A 24601-nucleotide genomic window follows, 5' to 3' on the forward strand; every position below is an offset into this window, starting at 1 on the left:
CTGTGCAATGCTTCTTCATTTTTAGTTGGCTTCCCAGTTTGGTGGAGTCCATCTTCCAGTAGCTTTGAGAAAGTAAATATTTAATATCTTTCAGGTCTCAAAATGGAGCGCCTCCATTCTATTCTACCATTTGATTGATATTTGGCTGAATATGGAATTCTGGGTTGAAAATAATTTTCTCCCAGTATTTGGAAAACATTGCCCTTTTGTCATCTAGCTTTCAGCATTGGCTATTCAAATTCAAAGCTATTTATTCCTGCATCTTTGCATCTGACCTATTTTTTATTTTTCACTTGGGAAGTTTGTAGCATCTTTATTGTCACCACTGCTTTGAAATTTCATAATTACATCCCTATATTCACCTACTTAATTTGTGAGGAGCTTTGTGGACTCTTTCAACCTGGACTCAAGGCTTCAGTTTTAGGAAATTTTCCTGAATTATTTCGTTGATGATGTCTTCCCCACTTTTCTTTGTTTTCTCTTACTGGAACTCCTGTTTTTTTAGACTTCCTAGACTGATTCTCTGTTTTTAAAAATATTTACTCTGTTTTACCTTGCCTTGATTTTGCAGCATAGATATGTAGATTGGTTTTCAGGTTTGCCTACCGTCAGCTTTGGAATCATTCTCCTTGACAGTTACTGCTCATCCATCAGTCATTGCCTCCTTTGCTAATCTTGCCTCCTATCCTGTTCTCTCCAGCCTTTGGGTTTAATGCCTTTAAAAGGCCATTCGTTTATTATAGTTCTAGTGAGGTTTTAAGAAATAGATGCCTGTGTTCAATCTGCCATCTTTGTCAGGCATTCCTGAGGAGTTTTCACTTTTAACTCCTTATATATCTGTATTATATGAAATGTATAATGAGAACCTACTGGTTTTACATATAATTTAAAAATTTAACTTTTAAAAGGCAGCATTATTGAGGTATTATTTACATACCATAAAATTCACCCATACTGATTGTACCGTTCAATGATTTTATTAAATTTATAGACTTGTGCAACTATCACTAGTCTAGTTTTAGAATATTGCCACCACCACAAAAGTTCCCTTGTACTCGTTTACACTTCATTCAAACTCCCATGCCTAACCCTAGGAAACCACTGATCTTCTTTCTGTCTGTATAAATTTACCTTTTCTAGACATTTTATATAAATGGACTTGTATAGCATGTAGTCTTTTGTGTCTAGCTTCTTTCAGTTAAAAGCTTGTGAGGTTCATCCGTGTAGTAGCATGTATCAGCATGATTCCTTTTTATGTCTGAGTAATATTCTATTGTATTGATATACTACATTTTTTACATTCATCAGTTGATGGGCATTTGGCTTGTTTCTTCTTTTTGGCTATTCTAAATAATGCTCATACTAACATTCATGTACAAGTTTTGGTGTGGATCTATGTTTTCATTTCTATTTGGTATATACCTAGGAGTAGAATTTCTGAGTCATATGGTGACTCTATGTTTAACCTTTTGAGGAACTGCTAGGCTGTGTTCCACAGTGGCTGCACCTTTTTAAAGTCCCACCAACGTTAGGAGGCTTCTAATTTCTCCATATCTTCCCCCACACTTGTTATTGTCTGTCATCTTTTTAAAATATTTATTTATTTATTTGACTGCATCGGGTCTTAGTTGCAGCATGGGGATCTTCATTGCCATGTGCGGGATCTTTTTAGTTGCAGCATGCGGGATCTTTTAGTTGCGGCATGTGGAATCTTTAGTTGTGGCATGTGGGATCTAGTTCCCTGACCAGGGATTGAACCTGGGCCCCTTGCATTGGGAGCGTGGAGTCTTAGCCACTGGACCACCAGAGAAGTCCCTATTGTCTGTCTTTTGATTATAGCCATCCCAGTGGATATGAAGTGGTATCTCATTGTGGTTTTGATTTGCGTTTCCTAATAATGATGTTGAGCATCTTTTCATGTGCTTTTTGGCATTTGTTTATCTTCTTTAGAGAAATTTCCTTTCTGTTGTTTATCTCTAATTTAATTCTACTGTGGTTAAAGAATACATTTTGTGTGTTTTCAGTCATTCAAAATTTATTGAGATGTGTTTTATGGCCCAGCATATGTTCTATCTGAAGAATTACCCATAAGTGGTTAAAAGTAATGTGTGTTCTGTAGAACTTGGGTGGAAAGTTTTGTACATGTCAGTTAGGTTGAGTTGATTGATAGTGTTGTTAAAATCTATATCCTTGCTAATTATTGAGACCTCTTTCAGGGCTGTCCAGAAACTTTTACTTTCTGCTTGGCTCTTCCGAAGTTTTTATGTACATGCACAGAGCCAGGCATGTATGACTAGTATGGGGCCTCTCTCTAGTGTCTGCTGTACCTTTGGCCAGAATTCGTTTGCCTTATTCAGGATTGCAACCTCAGGCTAGTAGTGGTTGACACTCTCCTGCTACTACCTCTGGGAGGTCACTTCCACTGGTGGCACCACTGGGCCTGGGCATTGCCCACTGCTTCAAATGAATGTAAGCTCTCTTGGGTCCCATAGTCACAGCCTACCTCGTTCTGGAAGAACCCCTCCTCTGATGGAGCTAGGGTGGGATGGATGGGAGCAATCCTGGGCCAGCACGTCAGAGATTCCTATGTTTCTACCCAAAGTTCAGCAGTTTTAAAATCATAAGCACTTCTCAGTAGTATAGGTAGGCACCTGGAGGTTTTGGGAACACACCAAGCATGTCCCCTTCTCTCAGAGTCTTTGTGTTTCTTCCATCTGCCAGGAATATTCTTTTCCCAGAGGGTCTGATGGCTCATTTTCTCATTTCCTTCAGGCCATTAGAGAGGCCTTTCCATGACTACTGTATGTAAAGTAATAATTCCCTACCCGCAACCATTCTCTGTTCTCCTATGTTTATCTTATTACTGCCTGGTAGTTTGGTGATTAATTTTGACTGTATCTTCTTCTCAAATGTAATCCATAAAACCAGGTGCTTTATCTAATTTGTTCTTCAGTATAGCCCCAGAGCTTTGAATAGAGCCTGGTACACAGTGAATGAATGGGTGAGTTGATGTCACTTCTTAAAAAAGAGGTTTGTGGTTATTAAACGTAATGATAATTTAATTGATTCCTTACATCTTTCTAGCCCCTTGCCATTTACAAAGTGCTTGTATACTCACATCACTTCATTTCTTCCTCCCAGTGGCCCTCTGAGGTAGGCAGAGAGCTTCTGTCATCACCTCCATTTTATGGATGAGAAACTGTAGCTTAGAGTGGGACAGCCTTGCCAAAGAACACAGGGATAAGAAATAAAAATCTGGGACAAAAACCTAAATCTCTTGATTCTGGTAGTTGTTAATACTACCACACAAAGCCATCACCTGTGGAAAACAGAGTGTGTTGCTAAGGTGATGAAATCCCCTTCTTTATAGAGTTTTAAGAGGCAACAAACAAGTGTTTAGAGTCTACATTAGTCAGACCGAGGGCCCTTCTTCACCTGATGATGAAGAGGCTGCTGAGTTAACCTCATTCTCATTTTGGGTTCCTAGTTAAATTTTGCTGAGTGAACTATTAGGGAGAAAAGAAATTAGAGCAGAAAAATATCAAAACATGTGCTTTGACAAGGGAAGAACCTCTATTGGATTTTAGAACTAAAAGTGACTTAGGGTCACCCCTCAAATTATACCTGTCCTATTCTTCCACGTTCCTCGAGTGATGAAACTTGAGACCCAGAGGATGGATTCATTGCCTGTGATCACCAAAGCTAGTTGCTTACATATGCCTGTCACTGGCAGTTTTCTAGTTATGCCCTGCACTGGAGGCCCTGTTAGAATCTATGAGCTTGCCAGTTTTCTTTATCTTAGTATGTCAAATGTAGTAAAGACCAGGCTCCCACACAGTAGCTCTAGACTAGCATTTGACTAGACAGTTCCTTCACTTATCCCCTGTCATTCTGACTCCTGACATTCCTCTCTCCAGAGGCCCCAAATGGCAGCAGAAGGGAATTGTCCCTCTGTCTCCTGCATCATATGGTGAGCTTCTTTAGGACATGGGCCATCTTTTTCATTTTTGTGCATTTATATCAAAAGCATTCATCACAGTATCTTACTGAGCACAAAGCAGATGCTCTGAAAATATCTGAAACTGTTGAATTATAGCAATATATACAAAAAATCCCTTGCTTCTCTGGCCCTACACTGTAACCATTTAATCTCTATCAAAAATCTCATGTTTTGGAGCTATTTTGTCTCTTGAATATGTGTTATAAACAGTAATGGTATGATCTTTTTGCCTGGACCTGCCCTAAAACCTGCCAGTCTTAGCCCAGCTTTGGTACAGTTTACATGGGAAAATCAAGTTGCTGAGATTATAGCATATTCAATTAGTGGTGCTGGTAAGGTTCATTCCAGGACAGGGCAAAAGCTTAGTGAAATAGATAGCATCCAATCTGGGGAAAAACTCATTGTCTTCTTGAGACAAGGGTCTTCTGATGTTCTGTATCTTCAGGTTGAGGCAAGGGCACCTGATGGCATAATGGTTGCAGTAGGTTTTCGTAAAGAAAGGAAAAGGAGAGGGAAAGGCCTCTCAGGACTTCCACTTATCGTATCAGAAAGGACTAAGGAATTACAATGATAATCTTTGTGAAATCCCAAACTTTTGATCCCTCCCCTGCATTTTGTACTTTATCCTCTCTTTAGCATAGAGAGTAAAATTCACAGAAGGAGAAGGAACTATGATCTTGTGTTCAGGGTTTGGATTGGGCTAGGCATGTAGAGAAGCTGTAAGCTGGTTTCCCCATCCACAGTTAGGCTTTGGGTGGGAGAAGGAAGCCCCCAAGGGCCTGAGTGGGGAGTGGTGTCTAAAAGAAGAGGGGGAAGGTGGCTGAGTTCCTGAGACGGGCTACAGAAAGGTGGAGGTCTTGAGGCTGATGTGTGTTTCAGAAGGAGTGTCAGGAGAAGGTTTCTTCTGGGAGATTGGTGACTCTGGTAGCTTAAGTTGCATGTCAGCTGGACATGATGAATCTGGCTTTTCTCCACTGTGCAGAACGTGAAGACGGTGTCTGAGACCCCTGCAGTGCTACCAGTTTCAGAAGATGAAGATGATGATGATGATGCTACCCCACCTCCAGTGATTGCTCCACGCCCAGAGCACACGAAATCTGTGAGTCTTTGGGGACGTGGGCAGCTTTGTGATATATTAGAGTTTGGAGGGGGAGTGAGGGGTGGGTGCTGAGGCCTAGAGGTTTAATAATCTGGTAGCGGTCCTTAGATTTTGCAGGTGGTGAAATCACCAAATTACCTTGATTGAAAGGTATTTTCTGTATGATTAAAGACAAGAAGTGGTGTATTTATTTATCATTAGTTTGCACATAGTCCCAAAGTGTCCTAGATAATTGGTCTTTGTACCAACTTAGGCCTAGTTTACTTAGCCTGTTCACATACAGAAAGATATACAGAATTAATGTTACTTAGTGCAAGACTAACATAAATTATTCCAGTCTCCTGGGAAGCAACATATTAGTCTGCTATAGATCTTTTCTTCTCTGTTAAATGTGCAGTGTTCAGCCTCTTAGTACATCATTGATGATACTGTAAGACTCAAGAGAATTTATAAAAACATTAGTGCTATTAATATGCTGGACATCAGGAGTGCCTTTTTTTTTTTTTGCGTTACGCGGGCCTCTCACCACCGCGGCCTCTCCCATTGCGGAGCACAGGCTCCGGACGCGCAGGCTCAGTGGCCATGGCTCATGGGCCCAGCCGCTCCGCGGCATGCGGGATCCTCCCAGACCGGGGTACGAACCCGTGTCCCCTGCATCGGCAGGCGGACTCTCAACCACTGCGCCACCAGGGAAGCCCGGCAGTGATTTTTATTTAACTTCTTTTGACGTTCTTGCATCTCTGAATAGCCAGGTCCCTCTGCCCTCACTTGGCACAATCTGCCTTTTACATGGTTTAGCATCACTGAGCACTGATCTCTCATCAGATGATACTCTACTAGTGTTGCTTTGTTTGGACTTTTTATTATGACAAGAGCTTCATAATGAAAGAATGATCTAGGGCTTAAACTCTGTGATAATACAAAAAAAGATTGTCTCTGGATTAGAGAATTCGTGGAAGTGTTCAAGCAGATGTTGGTTGACTAACTATGGAGATGCTGTGGAGGACATTCAGGGGGATTAGATGACCTTTTAGGATTAGAATTTATAAGCAGAATCTGTGGAATCACCCTTTCTGTAGGCTACAAAGTCACTTTAAGGAAAATAAGCTTCAAATTGGAGCGTTCTCAGGATATCTCATATTGGTATGTTTTTTTGTTTTGCAAGTATGTTCATTTAAAAATTTTTCCCACTAAACCACGAACTCCTGTGTGTGTACACACACACACATACACACATACATTTACACACACATATATATGCAAATATGTATATATATATGTATGTATTTGCAGTGCTTAACATAGCTCTTGGAAGGTTTTAGAAAGGCAGTTAGTATTGAATGAATTGATAAATTTGATCTTGATAGCATTCCTTTCTAAAAAGACATTGTTAATTCCTAATTTATAGAAGAAGCTGAGATTTGGAGAGGTAAATTGATCTACCCAAAGTCTCTAAGTAAGCAAAAGAGCTAGAACTGAAAGCAGGTAATTGACCCCAGGTCCAGGTTGTATTCCAGCGTAGCACAGTGGCCTTTTTATGTGAGCAGACCTGTGCTGGGAGCCAGAAAAAGAGAATTTTAGAGAAGGAAAAAGCAGGGTTCGTGCCCTTAAGGAGGCATGTCAAGAAAACTAAAGGAGGAGGAGAAGGCATGAAAGTACAGGTTTAGGTGCCAGGTATATAGTTTGTCTACATGTACAAGAATAGAAAATTAAGAAATCATTATGCTGGAATAGTCAGGAAAGAAGCTGTAGTCTCTGGTCTGTGTCTTGACTTATTGCTATTTCCACTATGTGGAAAGTTCTCTCCCTTTTCTACCTATTAAAATCATGTCCATCCTTCAGGATCCAGCTGAAGAATCCTATTTATTTATTTATCGATTCATCAAACATTTTCCTGAATGCTTGCTTTCTGTTAGGCAACTGGTTAGATATAGGAACTCAGGGATGAATGACACAGATTCCCTGTCTTCATAGAGCTTATAGACTAACCAAAAAATTGTGATATTTTTATGAAAAAAGGTGATAAATGCCTTGATGCATCTCCTGGGGAAAGGCAGTATAACGTATGATCACCTCTTCTGTACATTAATAGTATACAGTTTGCTCGTATCTTCTGACATTTATCCCTTTTGCCTTGCAGTTAGGACTTTCTCCAAGACTTCCTTCACAGGAATAGTGGATGGGGCAGCATTTTGTACAGCAAGGCAAAGAACAGATTCTCAGTAAATGTTTATTAAGTAAATGAATGAATAGGAAATATAATAATATTTGCCAAAATTTGAAAGCTTAGTGTCTTTTGGGTGTGATATTACTCATTTCACACATTAATTAATTTATTACCACAGCAGCTCTATAAGATAGGTATCACTAACATCACCATTTTACAAATGAGGAAACTAAAGCATAGAGAAGTTAAATAATCTGCCCAAAGTCATACAAGGTAAGAATAAGAGTTGGGGGCTTCCCTGGTGGTGCAGTGGTTGAGGGTCCGCCTGCCGATGCAGGGGACACGGGTTCATGCCCCGGTCCGGGAAGATCCCACATGCCACGGAGCGGCTGGGCCCGTGGGCCATGGCTGCTGAGCCTGCGCATCCGGAGCCTGTGCTCCACAACGGGAGAGGCCACAGCAGTGAGAGGCCCATGTACCGCAAAAAAAAAAAAAAAGAAGAGTTGGGATTTAAGTCCAGTCAGTCAGTTTCCAGAGTCTGTGATCTAAATGACTACACCGTTAACTGCCTCTTAAAGAAGAACAATTGCAGTTCCTTCTCTGTGAGCGTTCAGGATTTAAAGAGGAAGTAACTCAAATGAAGATAATGTTGTGTTGTATTAGCCGTGGAAAGTACTATGGGAATACAGGATATTCATTTCAGCTTGGGAAAGAATAGACTTTTACAGATGAAGGAGATTCCCATCAAATGACAGAATGTCCTTTAAACTATTTATAATGAGAGTTGTCTAACTTGTACTGAATATCTTAAGTGCTCAGACTGTCACTAACCCTTGTGTGTACAGTGAGAGCAAGGAAGGCCATTCCGTCCTCACAGCCTGAGTATAGAGGAAGAGTAACATAGATTTTGACCTAGGAGAAGGGATGAGTTTACTGGGATTTGTTCTGTGGATGTTCTAACACACACATCTAAGACAGACTGGCCTTGCCAAATTTTTGCACCAACAATGCAGGTATACACACGGTCCGTGATTGAACCACTTCCTATTACTCCAACTCGGGATGTGGCTACCTCTCCCATTTCACCTACTGAGAATAATACCACTCCGCCAGATGCTCTGACCCGGAATACTGAGAAGCAGAAGAAGAAGCCTAAAATGTCTGATGAGGAGATCTTGGAGAAATTACGTAAGCACTTCCCAGGTTTTTTAATTTCCCTCTGGTATGTGACTGGTCAAGCACAAAGGTGGAATTCTATTGCTATAAAGATCTTGGTTCTGCGCTAGGTGTATGTGGCTGGCTGGCTGTGCTTTACATCTTAGCCAGACTGTGCTTCTCTTCACCTGTCCTTGCACCCGCCTCCTCTGTCTCACCAGCCCTAATTGGTATTAATGGAAAGGACTTTGGACTGGGAGACCAAAACCAAGCTCCTAATCTTAGCTCTGACACCAATTTGCTGTGTGACCTTGAGGGGAAGTATCTTCCTTTCTGTGGGCCTCAGTTTTGCCATATCCAGAATATTTTTTTTGAAACTGTCAACTCTCTCATACCTCTGTGTCTTTGCACTTGAAGTACTTTCTGTTGTAACCCTTTCTTGACTTTCTCTCCCTGGCTAATTCCTACTAACCCTGTAAAAATTAATCCAGATATCACTTCCCTTCTGAAGCCTTTCCAGTCTATATTTTTGCCTCTTTCTGTATCACCACAGTTATTATATTTTCATGGAACTTTATACTTATTGTCTGTCTCCCCTGAGATTAGAGCTTCTTGAGAGCAGAGACTGTCTTAACTGTGTCTCATCTATCTCTTTATTTGTTGCATTCAACATAGAGCTTAGTACATAGTAAGTGAGCATGTTAAAATGAGTTAATGTCTGTTGAATGAATGGATTTTAAAATGAATGAATAACTTTTAGGAGTTTAGAATTGGATTAGAGTACTATGAATAAAAGCGGTAAGGAGATGAAACTTTTGGTTGCAACTTAAAGAGGGAAAACTAAGGACCTGCTTAGTGTGGTTTTTAGGTATTGGAGATAGTTCTTTAATCCTTGCCAGCTCAGCATTTGGGAAAATATGGGGCCTGTTTTGTATGTTGATCTGGGAAAAACTGATTCATGTTCTCTGTTTCTTTCAAAGGGAGCATAGTGAGTGTGGGTGATCCTAAGAAGAAATACACACGGTTTGAGAAGATTGGACAAGGGTTAGTAGGGGCATTTTCTTCCCTAGAAAAATGACTTAAAATTGTGTGTGCTGGTATATATGATTTTGCTTTTGTTTTGCCTCTCATAAATCTTGTTCTTCTTTCTCCACCTCACCCATCTGAAGGCGTTTTGTTAGGCTGACCTTAGGTTTACAGAATTATGTTTAATATGTGAGATGTGCCATTAGCTGACATGGTTGCTAAAAATACACCTGTGGTGAGAGTGAAAAACCCATTTATTTTCTTGGCACAAAACCTTCTTCCCAAATTATAGCTCTGCTTTTCCAGATTAACCCTGTTTACCTGATGCTGAGACCTACCAGCACTAACATGAAATGGAAGACTCAGAACTGCAGACTCTTCTGCTAGTATAATGGGATCTGTTTTTCTAGTGGATGCCAGAATTCATGTCTCCTGCTCTCTGATTTCTTCTCTGCATCTTGTATACTGCCCTCAATGTACTGAACTCAGCAAATCTTAACTGAATTCCTGTTAGGTGCTAGGCACTGTGAATACAGCTATGAATCAGTCTCTCCCTTCAGAGACCCCATGGCTACAGAAGGAGATAGACAGTCAAACAAAAAATTATAATATACTGTGATAAGTCTTAAAAGTGGCCATTATTTTGAGTAAGAGAAGCCAGATACAAAAGAGCAGATGCTGTATGATTTTATTTATATGGAGTTAAAGAACAGGCAAAACTAATGCTAATATAAGTCAGAATAATCATTGCGTCTGGGAGGGGAGTGTTGATTGGGATGTGGCAAGAGAGAACCTTCAGGGTTGATCGTGATGGTGAACATGTAGGTGTGTACGTATTGAAAAATCATCAAGTTGTGTACTTGAGATTTGTGCAGATTAAGTGAGTTATACCTCTGTATAAAAAAGAAAAATAATAAGATTTCTACAGATATACCCAATTAGCTAAAATTAAAAAGAAACTGAAGAAAAGTGTCTGGCTTGTAGAAAGCTCTCAGTGTTACTTGAGTGAAAGCATTGTTGTTAATGAAGTAATTGAAGCTTTCTGTTTTAGTTTTCTTTTTTATGCATCCAAGAACTTCTGAAATAAGATAAAATAATGCATAATATACTGATGTTGTATTTGTACAGTATTCTACAGCTTACATCTGTTATTTGCATCTATTGTTTAATTCAATCCTCAAAACAACCCTGGACTTGAGTGCATCTCATTTTTTCCTGGTCTGGTGCTTTTGTGAGTCTGAACCGGTATAAGGTAGTTAACACCTTGAGAAGAAATTGTTTTGCTTGCCTCAGAGTAATCTGGGATGGTATTTCCTTTAAATAATTACATTGAGATATTAAGAATGTAGCAGAAAGGTACACAGACAAGTGTGGGCAAGTCAGGTCCTATCTCTGGACTTCAGTTTCTTCATTTAAGCGAAAGGGGCTGTGGATTCAGGGTCTTTCACCTCCCAAACTGCTGATGTGTGTGTTCAGATGTATAAGGCCCATAAATAGGCACTATCTGCAAAAGTTTTTTTCCTTGCTTACTTGACAGGTGTGTTAGTGCTAAGGGAGGAATGCAATATGTATTAAGCACCTATGCTGATGTTTCCACATTCCATGATTTTAAAACTGTACATGGCACACAAATAAGATAAATTAGTACCATTATAATTTTGCTTGTTTTTTTTTTCCCTTTAAGACCTGAAGGTTTTTTTGACCTGGAATTCATATGTCTAATCATATGTCTATTTGAGGCAGAAACAATCAGGAACTAACCAGTGGGCCTCAATAGCTTCTGAGCCTCTGTAATCATGGAGACACAGTCTCAAAATGTCCAGTTCCCTGAGGACTGGGCATATTTGCCCTTAAAGAATGGTATATCTGGTGGGATAGGGGAGAATGGGGACAGGAATATAGACATCAGCTTTATGACAGAAGATGTCTAGAGGTAGGATGATCAGGCAATGGGGAAAAAACTGCCAATGCAAAGCATCCCATCCTTATTTGATTGTCCATATCTTATGATGCCAACTTCCTGACATGTAGCTAGGATCCTAACTAAAGAGCTGTAGTTGGGAAGCTGGTGACCATAATTTCTGTCTTCCAGGCAAACTTACAAGTGACTTTTCCCCCGAATTGACCTGACTTCCCTGGGAAGCATAATCACAGAGCTTGCCTAGAATACATTTTTGCAGTACATAGAATTTTAAGTTTCTTTCAATCGCATCATATAAATCTGACATACTGACATGTAAGGTTACAAATATTGTTGCATATCACTCATCTACAAACACACAGGGTTCATGGTTATAGGCATAAAGTGTGGTTTTTAGTCATTTAGAATGGACATGATTACTTTCCTAGCATTATTCCTAGTATTTCTCTGCCATTCTTCGTCCGTCTCTCCTTTCTTCCCTCACTTCCTGATGGCCACTAGAGCATATATTCTCTTTACTACTACATACTGCCTCTCATGAGAGTGGAGTGGGAGAGGCAATGGGGAGGATTATTTTTGCTGCTATTTTTATTAACACTTGCATTGCCAGATTGTGTGTAGAGCTTCATTTGACAAATGTCACTTCATCTAACACCTGTTTTTTTCCTTCCCCCACCTGTTGTTCAGTGCTTCAGGCACTGTGTACACTGCAATGGATGTGGCCACAGGACAGGAGGTAAGTATCCACCACCAACTACTACTCCTTCAGTTCCACTGTTTCTTTTTTCTTTTTGTTAAGTTTTTGCCCTTCTTAGCTCAATAGGGACACTTCTAGTTTCTCAGTATTGCAGACTAGAACTCCTTAACATGATGAGATTTACAGATTTTGGAAAAAGTCACTGTGCCTACAGTGCAGAGAAGAGATTGGGGGAGATAAGAGTGGAGCAATGAGTCAGGAGGTTACTGTGTAATTCCATGTGAGAGATGATGGTCTGGACTAAGGTGGTAGCATAGTATGAATGGGGAGAAGTGGATGAATTTGAGAGGTACTTAAGTAGATATGACAGAATTTGGTGAATGTGAGGATGGCTCACAAGTGAGTGGTACTAGTCAAGGAGAAAGAACAAAGGAGGAGGTACAGATTTGAGGAAGTTAGATGTTGCCTGAGAGACTTTCTTGTGAAACTGCCTGGTGGACAATTATTTTTACAAGTCTGGTGCTTGGGAGAGAAATCTGATATAGAAGAGATTTAAACATGTGTCTCTTGCCTCCCAATCTAGTGGTCCTTCCATTGCTCTGTGCCCAGGATTCCAGTAGACATTGAAGTCCTCATTTGGAGGCACCTCTTTGTCTCTCACATTTCATAAGCTGGGAAGGCTCTGACCTTATTGCTAAGGCCTGATAACCCAAGCTCTTATCTTCAGCAGAAGAAGCCATGAAGGGAATCTAGAAGGCTTGAAGTTTCTTTGCATTGTACTCTTTGGTTGCAGAGCAGGAATGTTGGAAGGTGGGTTGTATATGGGAGTTGCCTGGGGAAGATCTTAGCTCAAAAGACTAATGGGGCTCAGAGCTTAAGAGAGGCACCTCCTGTTCCAGTGAGAACAGAGTTGGGCTCTTCTGAGGGAGGCTACTAGGACCTGCTTGTATATGTTTGGTGGTTGAAACCCCATGGTGTACTGGAGAAGTCATGGTTAATAGGGACAGCACGTACCTCACTGTGCTCTGGTCAGGCTTTTACAAGTGTCTGAGCCAAATATTGAGGCTCCATCGAGGGTAAGTCAACTTAAAAAAAAAACATTATTATGTTTAAAGATTTATTAATTGTTCTTTGATGTGAGAATCCAATAACCTAGATGTTTACCTTTACTTACTTATAAAACCTTGGGGAAGTCATTTGACCTCCTAAGCCTGAATTTTATTTATTTATAAAATGTGCATGATAACATATACCTTACAAAATGTGAATGAGTTGAGTGAAGTAATGCATGCGAAAATATACCATAAACTAAGAATTACATATATATTAATATTTATTTGTATGTATTTATTTATTCTACAGAATGTTTACTGAACATTTGCTTTATGCTACACTTTGCGCTAAGACCTATGTGAAAGATTCAGGCATTAAAATCATATATGTAAATGTAAGAAACCATACTTTCTGTTGTGTACATATAAAACTCCTATAATGCTGACAGGAACCTGTGATAACATAATGGTAAAGAAGGAAGGATGGTATCATTCTGCTGATTTTAAATATGCTGTATTGGAGGTAGAGATAGAAAAAAGGAGGTTATATTAAATATTAATATTAAAAAGAACCCTATGAGGTAGGTAATATTATTTCCTTTTTACTGATGAGGAATTTGAGACTCGGGTGTTTAGTAACTTTGGCCGGGTGTGCTAATAGCAGTTAGCAAGGGCTGGGTTAGAATCCTTTGATTCTAAAATTTTAACTTGTGCTTTCTGGGCTGCAAGGCCGCAGCAGAGCTAAGGTTAGGCACCACGGCCCCTGGTCGTGTTTCTGGCCTCTAGGACCTCACAGCCCTTGATGGGAGGCAGGCTGGTGCTGGCCGGTTCCTGGAAGGCCTGGAGGCTCCATGTGTGAGCAGCTGGCCACAGGAAACAAACTTGACTTCACTATGTGCCTGCCTTGTGGTTACAAAACTATGAATGGAAGGGAGTCCATTAGGGTGGCTAATGCAGTGTAGCCAGGAAGGCCTCATTTCCTCCCCCAGGGAGTGTAAATCTTTAGTGGAGCTGGCGAGATACTCTGTGTTTGTGAGCAAGTGCCTATTGGGAGTTATCCAGCTGAGAAGAGGAGAGCTATTGTCTGTCATATGTAAGAAGATTAGCATATTAGTGCTGGAAATCCTCCAGTTACAGATCCAGCAATTAATTTTCAAGCCCATTTTTTAGAGGGAATGTGTGTAATAGAAAGAATGGACTGGAAGAGGCTTTGAAGTCATATGAACCTGAAAGCATTGATTATGACCTTGGGCAACTTTCTTGTAAGTCTTAGTCTTCATTTTCCTCCCTGAAAACGCAGATAATGATTTTTGCTCGACAGGCTTCTTAGGTTTTACAGAGATAATGTCAGTAGAGCACCTAACACAGCGCTGGCACAGAGCAGGCATTCAATAAACAGTAGTGGTGGGAGGGTGGTTTGTTTTTGCTGTCATTCCTGCTGATAACGTTGTCACTCTTGCTGCTCTGTGCCAATTACTCATCAAATGCAGTTATGACAATGATTAGCATTTTCATTGTTGTCTTACTGTATTATTTACATTTCTTATGTATGAGTAACACATTGACCACTGTCTCATTTAGTTCTCAGAACAGTCCTGTGAGGAGGGGATTCAGGGTTGGGATTATTATCCTCAGTATTGATAAAGGGACCGAGGCTCAGAGAGCTTGTGACTAGTCAAGGTTAGTAAGTGACAGACCCAGCCCCAGAGCTTAGGCCCCCAGAGTTCAAGTCCAGTTTTTTTTCTGTTATAGGAGTGCTATCTGCTGGCCTGAATAGGAGGGATCTGATTAGGTGAAGGGCATTAGCCTAGCCCACAGTTAGTAGCTATTGAAAAGGATTCCTGGTGTCTTGCCACCCCTGTTATCCACAGGCTGCCTCTTTTCTCCCTTGCTGCTGCAGCAGTGACCTCTGTGAGGTTCACTAGCACTGTCCCATCCTCCAGGATGGCCTGAGGAACTGCAGAGAACCCAGATCTTAGTATGTGTTGTAAGGGCTTACAGTCTTAATGTAATGTGTCTTTAGATCACTGTGTTCCTCTTCAGACATTAGAAAAAGCTAATCATCAGCTGTTATAGCAAGCTGCAGCCAGACCAGAAGCCTAACCTGATAGGAGACTCTACTCCAAAGCAATTTTTTCTCACTTGGGGCAGGGAATGGAGGTGATCAAAATGTTTTAAAAAAATCATTTCTATTCTTACTGATGAACTGGCTCTTGGCAGAAGATTGTTCATACTTGATTGAAGAAATAATAGAATTTGGGTTTTTTCCATAAAAGTTGAATTATTCATCCTCTACACTTCTTGCTGATTCTGGAAAGACTAATTTTAGTTGTTCTGTTAGGTGTTCGTGTTCTTGGCTGTTATTTCTAGAGAATAAACATTTAGGAAATAATTTAAAGTCTACTCCTGTAGGATAGGGCAGCCTATTGCTAATGCTCTTTGTGGTTTAAAAACAAAGTATTTATCAACCCACTCAATTCTGTCTTTTCCTCTTCATTTCTGAAAAGATTTGCTGAGCACCCACTGTGTGTCAGGCCCTGTGCTTGGCACCAGGGATTCTGAGCTTTCAAATGAGCTCTCAAGCTTCTCGAGAGACACACCCTAACTAATCATCATACAATTCAGTATGTGCTGAGTTCCACAAGAGAGGTATAAGTATAATCTTATGGGGCTTTAAAGAAGGCAAAAAGCCTATCTGGTTTGGAGAATGAGGTTTCTTTTGGTCTGATACAAAGTATAAGAAGGTTTGGAACATGTAAAAACAGTGGAGCAAGATGTTCTAAATGGAGAGAAGCTCAGATTGTAGTATATGAAGGAATACAGTGAGAAAGAAGTAAGATAGGGGTCAGATCATAAGGACTTCGAATGTTGGGCCAAGGAGCATCTCTAGGCAAACAGGAGCCATTTCTGCTTTGAACAGGGGAGAGAGTCACCAAATGTGTACTGTGGGGAGGATTAATCTGGCTGTGTGTGCAGGATAAATGGGCGTCACTTTCGAGATTCTAATCCTGACTTTGCTACTGAATAGCTGTGTAGGCAAGTCACATATCCTCTCTGAATCACAATTTCCTTATCTGTCAAAGGGGGTCGATAGTAATATTTAACTCATAACGTGTCTCAGAGGATTAAATGAAATACATTTGAGAATACCCTACATAGTACCCGACACATAAAAAAGGACACAAAAGTGCCTTGGAAACTAACGTGTTCCTTAAATTTGTATTATGTGAAAATTTGTTTATTTCCGTAGACACAAAGCCTATCAATTTCTTTTTCATACATAAACATTAAGGATCCCTTTTTTCTATTCTTTCTTAACCTGGTCAACTCTGATTTATTTTTCCACAACAAGTTCAAAAACTCATCTCCCCTTTATGAAACCTCTGCATTGATAGTGTGAAAGAGTTCTTGGCCCAGTTTTATGCTCCTGTAACACTTTGTAGGGACTTTTGTTATAGCATACCTCTTTTATATTGTGATTTTTAAAAGTATTTTTCTAATATAAGTATTTTATTTAGTAGCAAGTTTGATCTTCACACTTTGGTGCACATGAGAATTGCCTGGAGGGCTTATTAAAGTACAGAGTTTTTGAGGAAAAGGAAGTCCCTATTTACTTGGGCTTGGATTAAGTAGAGATCTAAGAAGGTAGAGAGATGAATGGAAAGATCAGTTTTTAAATTCTTTCACTTCCTCATTTAAATTCTTCATAATTATGTCTTATCCTCATCTCCAGTGACACCAGTACCAATACCAAGTAATAAATGATCCTTATACTCAGCAAGTGAACTTTTCCATTAAATAGAAAGTTTGTGCAAAAAAAAAAAAAAAAAGCAAAACCAAAAAAACAACCCACAGAATTTCTGATTCAGTAGGTTTATGTGGGGACTGAAAATTTTTATTTGTAGCACATTTCTAGATAATGTTGATGTTGCTGGTCTGGGGACCTCACACTGAGTACCACTGGTCTCCGGAGATGAACTGTGATTTCCTCAAGGGCTAAGACCATATCTTACTCATTTCTATCTCCTTAGTGTTTATGTCTGGTACTTAGTAGGTGTTCAGTAAATGCTGAGTGACTCTGGTTGTACATTGAATGTACTCTAATTTCAGGTGGCCATTAAGCAGATGAACCTTCAGCAGCAGCCGAAGAAAGAGCTGATTATTAATGAGATCCTGGTCATGAGGGAAAACAAGAACCCAAATATTGTGAACTACTTGGACAGGTATGGAGTGGTAGTCCTGTCAGAGAGATAGGGCCTTAGGGATGGATGGATGGTGGAGCTCTTAGGGGAGAAGGCAACACCAGCACTCAGAACTGCCTCCATTTAAGATTCATCTGTGATGCTTGGCTCTCTGCCAATGACCCTGCATTTTGGTGGACACCTCTGATTGCTGTACAGTATTCTGGGTTAGGCTGAACCCTACCACCCTGTAGCTTCTCACAGCTGGTCCTGATACTGTTTGTTCTACCCCAGGGAATGCCTTCAGCCCATCTGCCTGAGTCAAACATGTAGGTCTTTAAATCATTCTGCATCTCAAATCTTTCCTTATCCTGCTTACCCTGCTGAATAACTTCTAGTTTGTCTGCATTCTATTAAAATGTGACATTCAGTAGTTTCGTTTGAGATTTCACCATTACGGAGACATTGGGACCCCTCTTTTGTTCTAAACACTACAGAACTTGATTTGATTTTTTTTTTTTTAAGAGTTCTGTTTCATTGTTGACCCCTGGTAAGTTTGTAGTCAATTCAAATCTCTGATCCTTGTTTGTTGGAAGATTTTTAATCACAGTCTCGTGTTCAGTGCTTGTGATTGGTCTGTTTATATTTTCTATTTCTTCCTGGTTCAGTCTTGGAAGGTTGTGCTTTTCTAACAATTTGTTCATTTCTTCCAGGTTGTCCATTTTATTGGCATATAGTTGCTTGTAGTAATCTCTCATGATCCTTTGTATTTCTGCAGTGTCAGTTGTTACTTCTCCTTTTTCATTTCTAATTCTATTGATTTGAGTCTTCTCTCTTTTTTTCTTGCTGAGTCTGGCTAATGGTTTATCAATTTTGTTTATCTTCTCAAAGAACCAGCTTTTAGTTTTATTGATCTTTGCTATTGCTTCCTTCATTTCTTTTTCATTTATTTCTGATCTGATCTTTATGATTTCTTTCCTTCTGCTAAGTTTGGGGGTTTTTTGTTGTTCTTTCTCTAATTGCTTTAGGTGTAAGGTTAGGTTGTTTATTTGAGATGTTTCTTGTTTCTTAAGGTAGGATTGTATTGCTATAAACTTCCCTCGTAGAACTGCTTTTGCTGCCTCCCCTAGGTTTTGGGTCATCGTGTTTTCATTGTCATTTGTTTCGAGGTATTTTTTGATTTCCTCTTTGATTTCTTCAGTGATCTCTTGGTTATTTAGTAGTGTATTGTTTAGCCTCAAAGTGCTTGTATTTTTTACAGATTTTTTTCTGTAATTGATAATCTAGTCTCATAGCGTTGTGGTTGGAAAAGATACTTGATATTATTTCAATTTTCTTAAATTTACAAAGGTTTGATTTGTGACCCAAGATATGATCTATCCTGGAGAATGTTCCATGAGCACTTGAGAAGAGCATGTATTCTGTTCTTTTGGAGGGAATGTCCTATAAATATCAATTAAGTCCATCTTGTTTAATGTATCATTTAAATCATGTGTTTCCTTATTTATTTTTATTTTGGATGATCTGTTCATTGGTGAAAGTGCGGTGTTAAAGTCCCCTACTATGATTGTGTTACTGTCAATTTCCCCTTTTATGGCTGTTAGCATTTGCCTTATATATTGAGGTGCCCCTATGTTGGGTGCATAAATATTTACAATTGCTGTGTCTTCTTGGATTGATCCCTTGATCATTATGTAGTGTCCTTTTTTGTCTCTGGTAATAGTCTTCATTTTAAAGTCTATTTTGTATGATATGAGAATTGCTACTCCAACTTTCTTTTGATTTCCATTTGCATGGAATATCTTTTCCCATCTCCTCACTTTCAGTCTGTATATGTCTCTAGGTCTGAAGTCGGTCTCTTGTAGACAGCATATATATGGGTCTTGTTTTTGTATCCGTTCAGCCAGCCTATGTCTTTTGGTTGGAGCATTAATCCATTTACATTTAAGGTAATTATCGATATGTATGTTCCTATTACCATTTTAATTGTTTTGGGTTTGTTATTGTAGGTCTTTTCCTTCTCTTGTGTTTCCTGCCTAGAGAAGTTCATTTAGCATTTGTTGTAAAGCTGGTTTGGTGGTGCTGAATTCTCTTAGGTTTTACTTGTCTGCAAAGGTTTTAATTTCTCCATCGAATCTGAATGAGATCCTTGCTGGATAGAGTAATCTTGGATGTAGGTTTTTCCCTTTCATCACTTTAAGTATGTCCTGCCACTCCCTTCTGGCTTGCAGAATTTGTGCTGAAAGATCAGCTGTTAACCATATGGGGATTCTCTTGTCTGTTATTTGTTGTTTTTCCCTTGCTGCTTTTACTATTATTTTTTTTGCATTTAATTTTTGATAGTTTGATTAATATGTGTCTTGGCGTGTTTCTCCTTGAACTTATCCTGTATGGGACTCTCTGTGCTTCCTGGACTTGACTGACTATTTCCTTTTCCATATTAGGGAAGTTTTCAATTATAATCTCTTCAAATATTTTCTCAGTCCCTTTCTTTTTCTCTTCTTCTTCTGGAACCCCTATAATTCGAATGTTGGTGTATTTAATGTTGTCCCAGAGGTCTCTGAGACTGTCCTCAATTCTTTTCATTATTTTTTCTTTATTCTTCTCTGTGGTAGTTATTTCCACTATTTTATCTTCCAGGTCACTTATCTGTTCTTCTGCCTCAGTTATTCTGCTATTCATTCCTTCTAGAGAATTTTTAATTTCATTTATTGTGTTGTTCATCATTGTTTGTTTGCCCTTTAGTTCTTCTAGGTCCTTGTTAAACGTTTCTTGTATTTTCTCCATTCTGTTTCCAAGATTTTGGATCATCTTTACTATCATTACTCTGAATTCTTTTTCAGGTAGACTGCCTGTTTCCTCTTCATTTGTTTGGTTTTGTGGGCTTTTACCTTGCTCCTTCATCTGCTGTGTGTTTCTCTGTCTTCTCATTTTGCTTAACTTACTGTGTTTGGGGTCTTCTTTTCACAGGCTTCAGGTTCACAGTTCCTGTTGTTTTTGGTGTCTGCCCCCAGTGGGTATGTTTGGTTCAGTGGGTTGTGTAGGCTTCCTGGTGAAAGAGACTGGTGCCTGTGTTCTGGTGCATGAGGCTGGATCTTGTCTTTGTGGTGGGCAGGACCGCATCCATTGGTGTGTTTTGGGGTGTCTGTGACCTTATTATGATTTTAGGCAGCCTCTCTGCTAATGGGTAGGGTTGTGTACCTGTCTTGCTAGTTGTTTGGGATAGGGTGTCCAGCACTGTAGCTTGCTGGTCGTTGAGTGGAGCTGTTAGCTTTGAGATGGAGATCTCTGGGAGAGCTTTCACCATTTGTTATTACGTGGAGCTGGGAAGTCTCTGGTGGACCAGTGTCCTGAACTTGGCTCTTCCACCTCAGAGGCATAGGCCTGGCACCTGGCCGGAGCACCAAGACCCTGTCAGCCACACAGCTCAGAAGAAAAGGGAGGAAAAAAAGAAAGAAAGAAAGAAAATAAAGTTATTAAAATAAAAAATGTTTTTAAATTATTAAAAATAAAAAAAATTAAAAGTAATAAAAGAAAGAAAGAAGAGAGCAACCAAACCAAAAAACAAATCCACCAATGACTACAAGTGCTAAAAACTATACTAAAACAAAACAAAACAAAAAAACGGACAGACAGAACCCTAGGACAAATGGTAAAAGCAAAGCTATACAGACAAAATCACACAAAGAAGCATACGCATACACACTCACAAAAAGAGAAAAAGGAAAAAAAATACGTATATATATAAAAAAAAGAGGAAGGGAGCAACCAAATCAATAAACAAATCTACCAATGATAATAAACTGTAAATACAAACTAAGATAAACATGAGACCAAACACAAATTAGATGTAGAAAGCAAACCCCAAGTCTACAGTCGCTCCCAAAGTCCACCACCTCAATTTTGGAATGATTCGTTGTCTATTCAGGTATTCCAGAGACGCAGGGTACATCAAGCTGATTGTGGAGATTTAATCTGCTGCTCCTGAGGCTGCTGGGAGAGATTTTGCTTCCTCTTCTTTGTTCACACAACTCCCGGGTTCAGTTTTGGATTTGGCCCCACCTCTGCATGTAGGTCACCTGAGGGCATCTGTTCCCACCCAGACAGGACAGGCATAAAGTAGCAGCTGATTAGGGGGCTCTGGCTCACTCAGGCCGGGGCGGGGGGGTGGGCGGGTTGTTGGGGGGAGGGAGGGGTACGGGATGCAGGGCTAGCCTGCGGTGGCAGAGGCCAGCATGACGTTGCCACAGCCTGAGGCACGCCGTATGTTCTCCCAGGGAAGTTGTCCCTGGATCACGCCAGCCTGGCGGTGGTGGGCTGCATAGTCTCCCGGGAGGGGAGGTGTAGATAGTGACGTGTGCTCGCACACAGGCTTCTTGGTGGCTGCAGCACCAGCCTTAGCGTTTCATGCCTGTGTCTGGTGTCTGCACTGATAAGTGTGGCTTGCACCCGTCTCTGGAGCTCATTTATGCTGTGCTCTGAATCCCTTCTCGCACACCCGAAACAATGGTCTCTTGCCTCTTAGGCAGGTCCAGACTTTTTCCTGGACTCCCTCCCAGCTAGCTGTGGCGTACTAGCCCCGTCAGGCTGTGTTCACACAGCCAACCCCAGTCCTCTCCCTGGGCTCTGACCCCCGAAGCCCAAGCCTCAGCTCCCAGCCCCCATCCATCCCGGTGGGTGAGCAGACAAGCCTCTCGGGCTGGTGAGTGCTGGTCGACACTGATCCTCTGCGCAGGAATCTCTCCGCTTTGCCCTCTGCACCCCTGTTGCTGTGCTCTCCTCTGTGGCTCCGAAGCTTCCCCCCCCGACCCCCGTCTCCACCAGTGAAGGGGCTTCCTAGTGTATGGAAACTTTTCCTCCTTCACAGGTCCCTCCCAGAGGTGCAGGTCCCATCCCTATTCTTTTGTCTCTGTTTTTTCTTTTTTCTTTTGCCTACCCAGGTACGTGGGGAGTTTCTTGCCTTTTGGGAAGTCTCAGGTCTTCTGCCAGCATTCCGTAGGTGTTCTGTAGGAGTTGTTCCACATGTAGATGTATTTCTAATGTATTTGTGGGGAGGAAGGTGATCTCCACGTCTTACTCCTCCACCATCTTGGAGGTCTCTCCTAGGTGACGTTTTTGTTTATCACATAATAGAGCTGAGTGATCCAGTCCCTGAGTGAGACTATCAGTTTTAACTCATGTTAGCCCCATAATCTCTCTAGGGATACAGTACTAACTGGGAACCCCTGGCTTCCAGAAGCAGCTTTGGTTTTGCAGCCTTTACTGAATTTATTCCATTCTTAGAATCAGAGACATTCAAAATGGAGATCATTGTCAGCATAATGGCTATGGGTATAAAATTCTACAGCTTTTCAATGGCTCTTATAGTCAATACTTCATTTTACATTTACAATTATCTTTTATTTCACTCATTGAATTATTCGGTAAATATTGACATCTACTGTGCCACACTTTCCGGGAATGGAATCTTGAACAAGACCCAGTATGGGTCTTATGGATCTCAAATCTAATAGAATTCTAAAGGAGGTTTAGTGACTTTCCCTAATATTGGTAAGATGGACTCCAAATCCCATCTTTGTCAAATGTTTGGATGCTCTCTCCTTTCATGCAGAGAGGTGTGGGAATCATGCCTGATTTTAGGAAGTACTACTTTGTGTTGTGATGAAATAATTTTATATCTTCAACCTAGTGATTGTAGTTCTGTCTTTTGGGGCTTCACAGAACAGTGTGCTTTGATTTCCCCAGGCGAATCCTTAAGAGATGTCAAGTTAGTGAACCTGTCCCACAGATTCTGCTTTTCCTTAGGAAAAAGAACCCTGGACTCTTCCAGAACTGAGGGAAATGCAGAGTCACTCTGGTATATGCTTATCCTTTGAAAGCCACTGCTATGGTCCAGTGTACTCTATTCCTCCTCACCCTTTATCTTTACTCCTACAGTTACCTCGTGGGAGATGAGCTATGGGTTGTCATGGAATATTTGGCTGGAGGTTCTTTGACAGACGTGGTAACAGAAACCTGCATGGATGAAGGCCAGATTGCAGCTGTGTGCCGTGAGGTAAGGCAAGTGGCTAACCAGACTTGAGCAGGACGTGGTCTCCATGTCCATATATCTCAAAGTTCTGCATCTGAAGGAATCTCAGCCTGGGCACTGTAGAGGTGGGAGAAATTAGTTGTACTCTCTCCCATCATCCTCTTTTTATACCTGTTTTTAAAGATTACTATATTCTGAAAGTTAGAAAGTTCCAAAATATATATATATACACACATATGTATATATATGCATAATCACGCATAATTTCAACCTCTTAAAAATAACTTTATGAACACTTATTTTCCTTTACCTCTTTTATATGGGTATATGTTTTAATCATATTTTTATTCTGCTTTCCTGCTTTATTCATGTGCTATGAAGGAAATAAAGTAGAATAAAAAGATAGTGACAGGACTTCCCTGGTGGCGCAGTGGTTGAGAGTCCACCTGCCGATGCAGGGGACGCGGGTTCGTGCCCCGGTCCAGGAAGATCCCACATGCCGCGGAGCAGCTAGGCCCGTGAGCCATGGCCGCTGAGCCTGCGGGTCCGGAGCCTGTGCTCCGCAACGGGAGAGGCCACAACAGTGAGAGGCCCGCGTACTGGCTGTTATGGATGATGCCGTGAACATTCACGTACAAGTTGTTGGTTGGATGTATGTTTTCATTTCTCTTGGGTATATGCCTAGGAGTGGAAATTCTGGTCATACAGTAACTCTATGTTTAATATTTTAAGGACTGGCCAAAACGCTTTCCACAGTGGCTGTACCATTTTATATTCCCACCAGCAATGCATGAGGGTTCCAATTTCTTGAAATCATCCTTTTTGTTTATATATTTTTTAAATTAATTAAGTTTTGGCTGCGTTGGGTCTTCGTTGCTGCGTGTGGGCTTTCTCTAGTTGCGGCAAGCGGGGGCTACTCTTTGTTGTGGTGCACGGTCTTCTCATTGCAGTGGCTTCTCTTGTTGTGGAGCACGGGCTCTAGGTGAGTGGGCTTCAGTAGTTGTGGCTCCCGGGCTCTAGAGCACAGGCTCAGTAGTTGTGGCGCACAGGCTTGGTTGCTCCGTGGCATCTGGGATCTTCCTGGAGGAGGGACTGAACCCATGTCCCCTGCATTGGCAGGCGGATTTTTTTTTTTTTTGCGGTACGCGGGCCTCTCACTGTTGTGGCCTCTCCCATTGCGGAGCACAGGCTCCGGACGTGCAGGCTCAGCGGCCATGGCTCACGGGCCCAGCCACTCCACAGCATGTGGGATCTTCCCGGACCGGGGCACGA

General features: G+C 40.9%; 1 protein-coding gene across 3 annotated transcripts in view; it reads left to right on the plus strand.

Moving 5' to 3' along the window:
• Nucleotides 1-24601, plus strand: part of PAK1 (p21 (RAC1) activated kinase 1) — a 158294-nt gene that overhangs the window by 122183 nt on the left and 11510 nt on the right. For all 3 annotated transcript variants that reach the window (XM_060018220.1, XM_060018221.1, XM_060018219.1), the window contains exons 6-11: nt 4983-5099; nt 8280-8454; nt 9402-9465; nt 12056-12104; nt 17228-17340; nt 23236-23353. In XM_060018220.1, coding sequence (XP_059874203.1) covers nt 4983-5099; nt 8280-8454; nt 9402-9465; nt 12056-12104; nt 17228-17340; nt 23236-23353 — 636 coding nt within the window. The remainder of the gene's footprint in view (nt 1-4982; nt 5100-8279; nt 8455-9401; nt 9466-12055; nt 12105-17227; nt 17341-23235; nt 23354-24601) is intronic.

The sequence above is a fragment of the Delphinus delphis genome, chromosome 8 (genome assembly GCF_949987515.2).
Source record: "Delphinus delphis chromosome 8, mDelDel1.2, whole genome shotgun sequence".
NCBI lineage: Eukaryota > Metazoa > Chordata > Mammalia > Artiodactyla > Delphinidae > Delphinus > Delphinus delphis.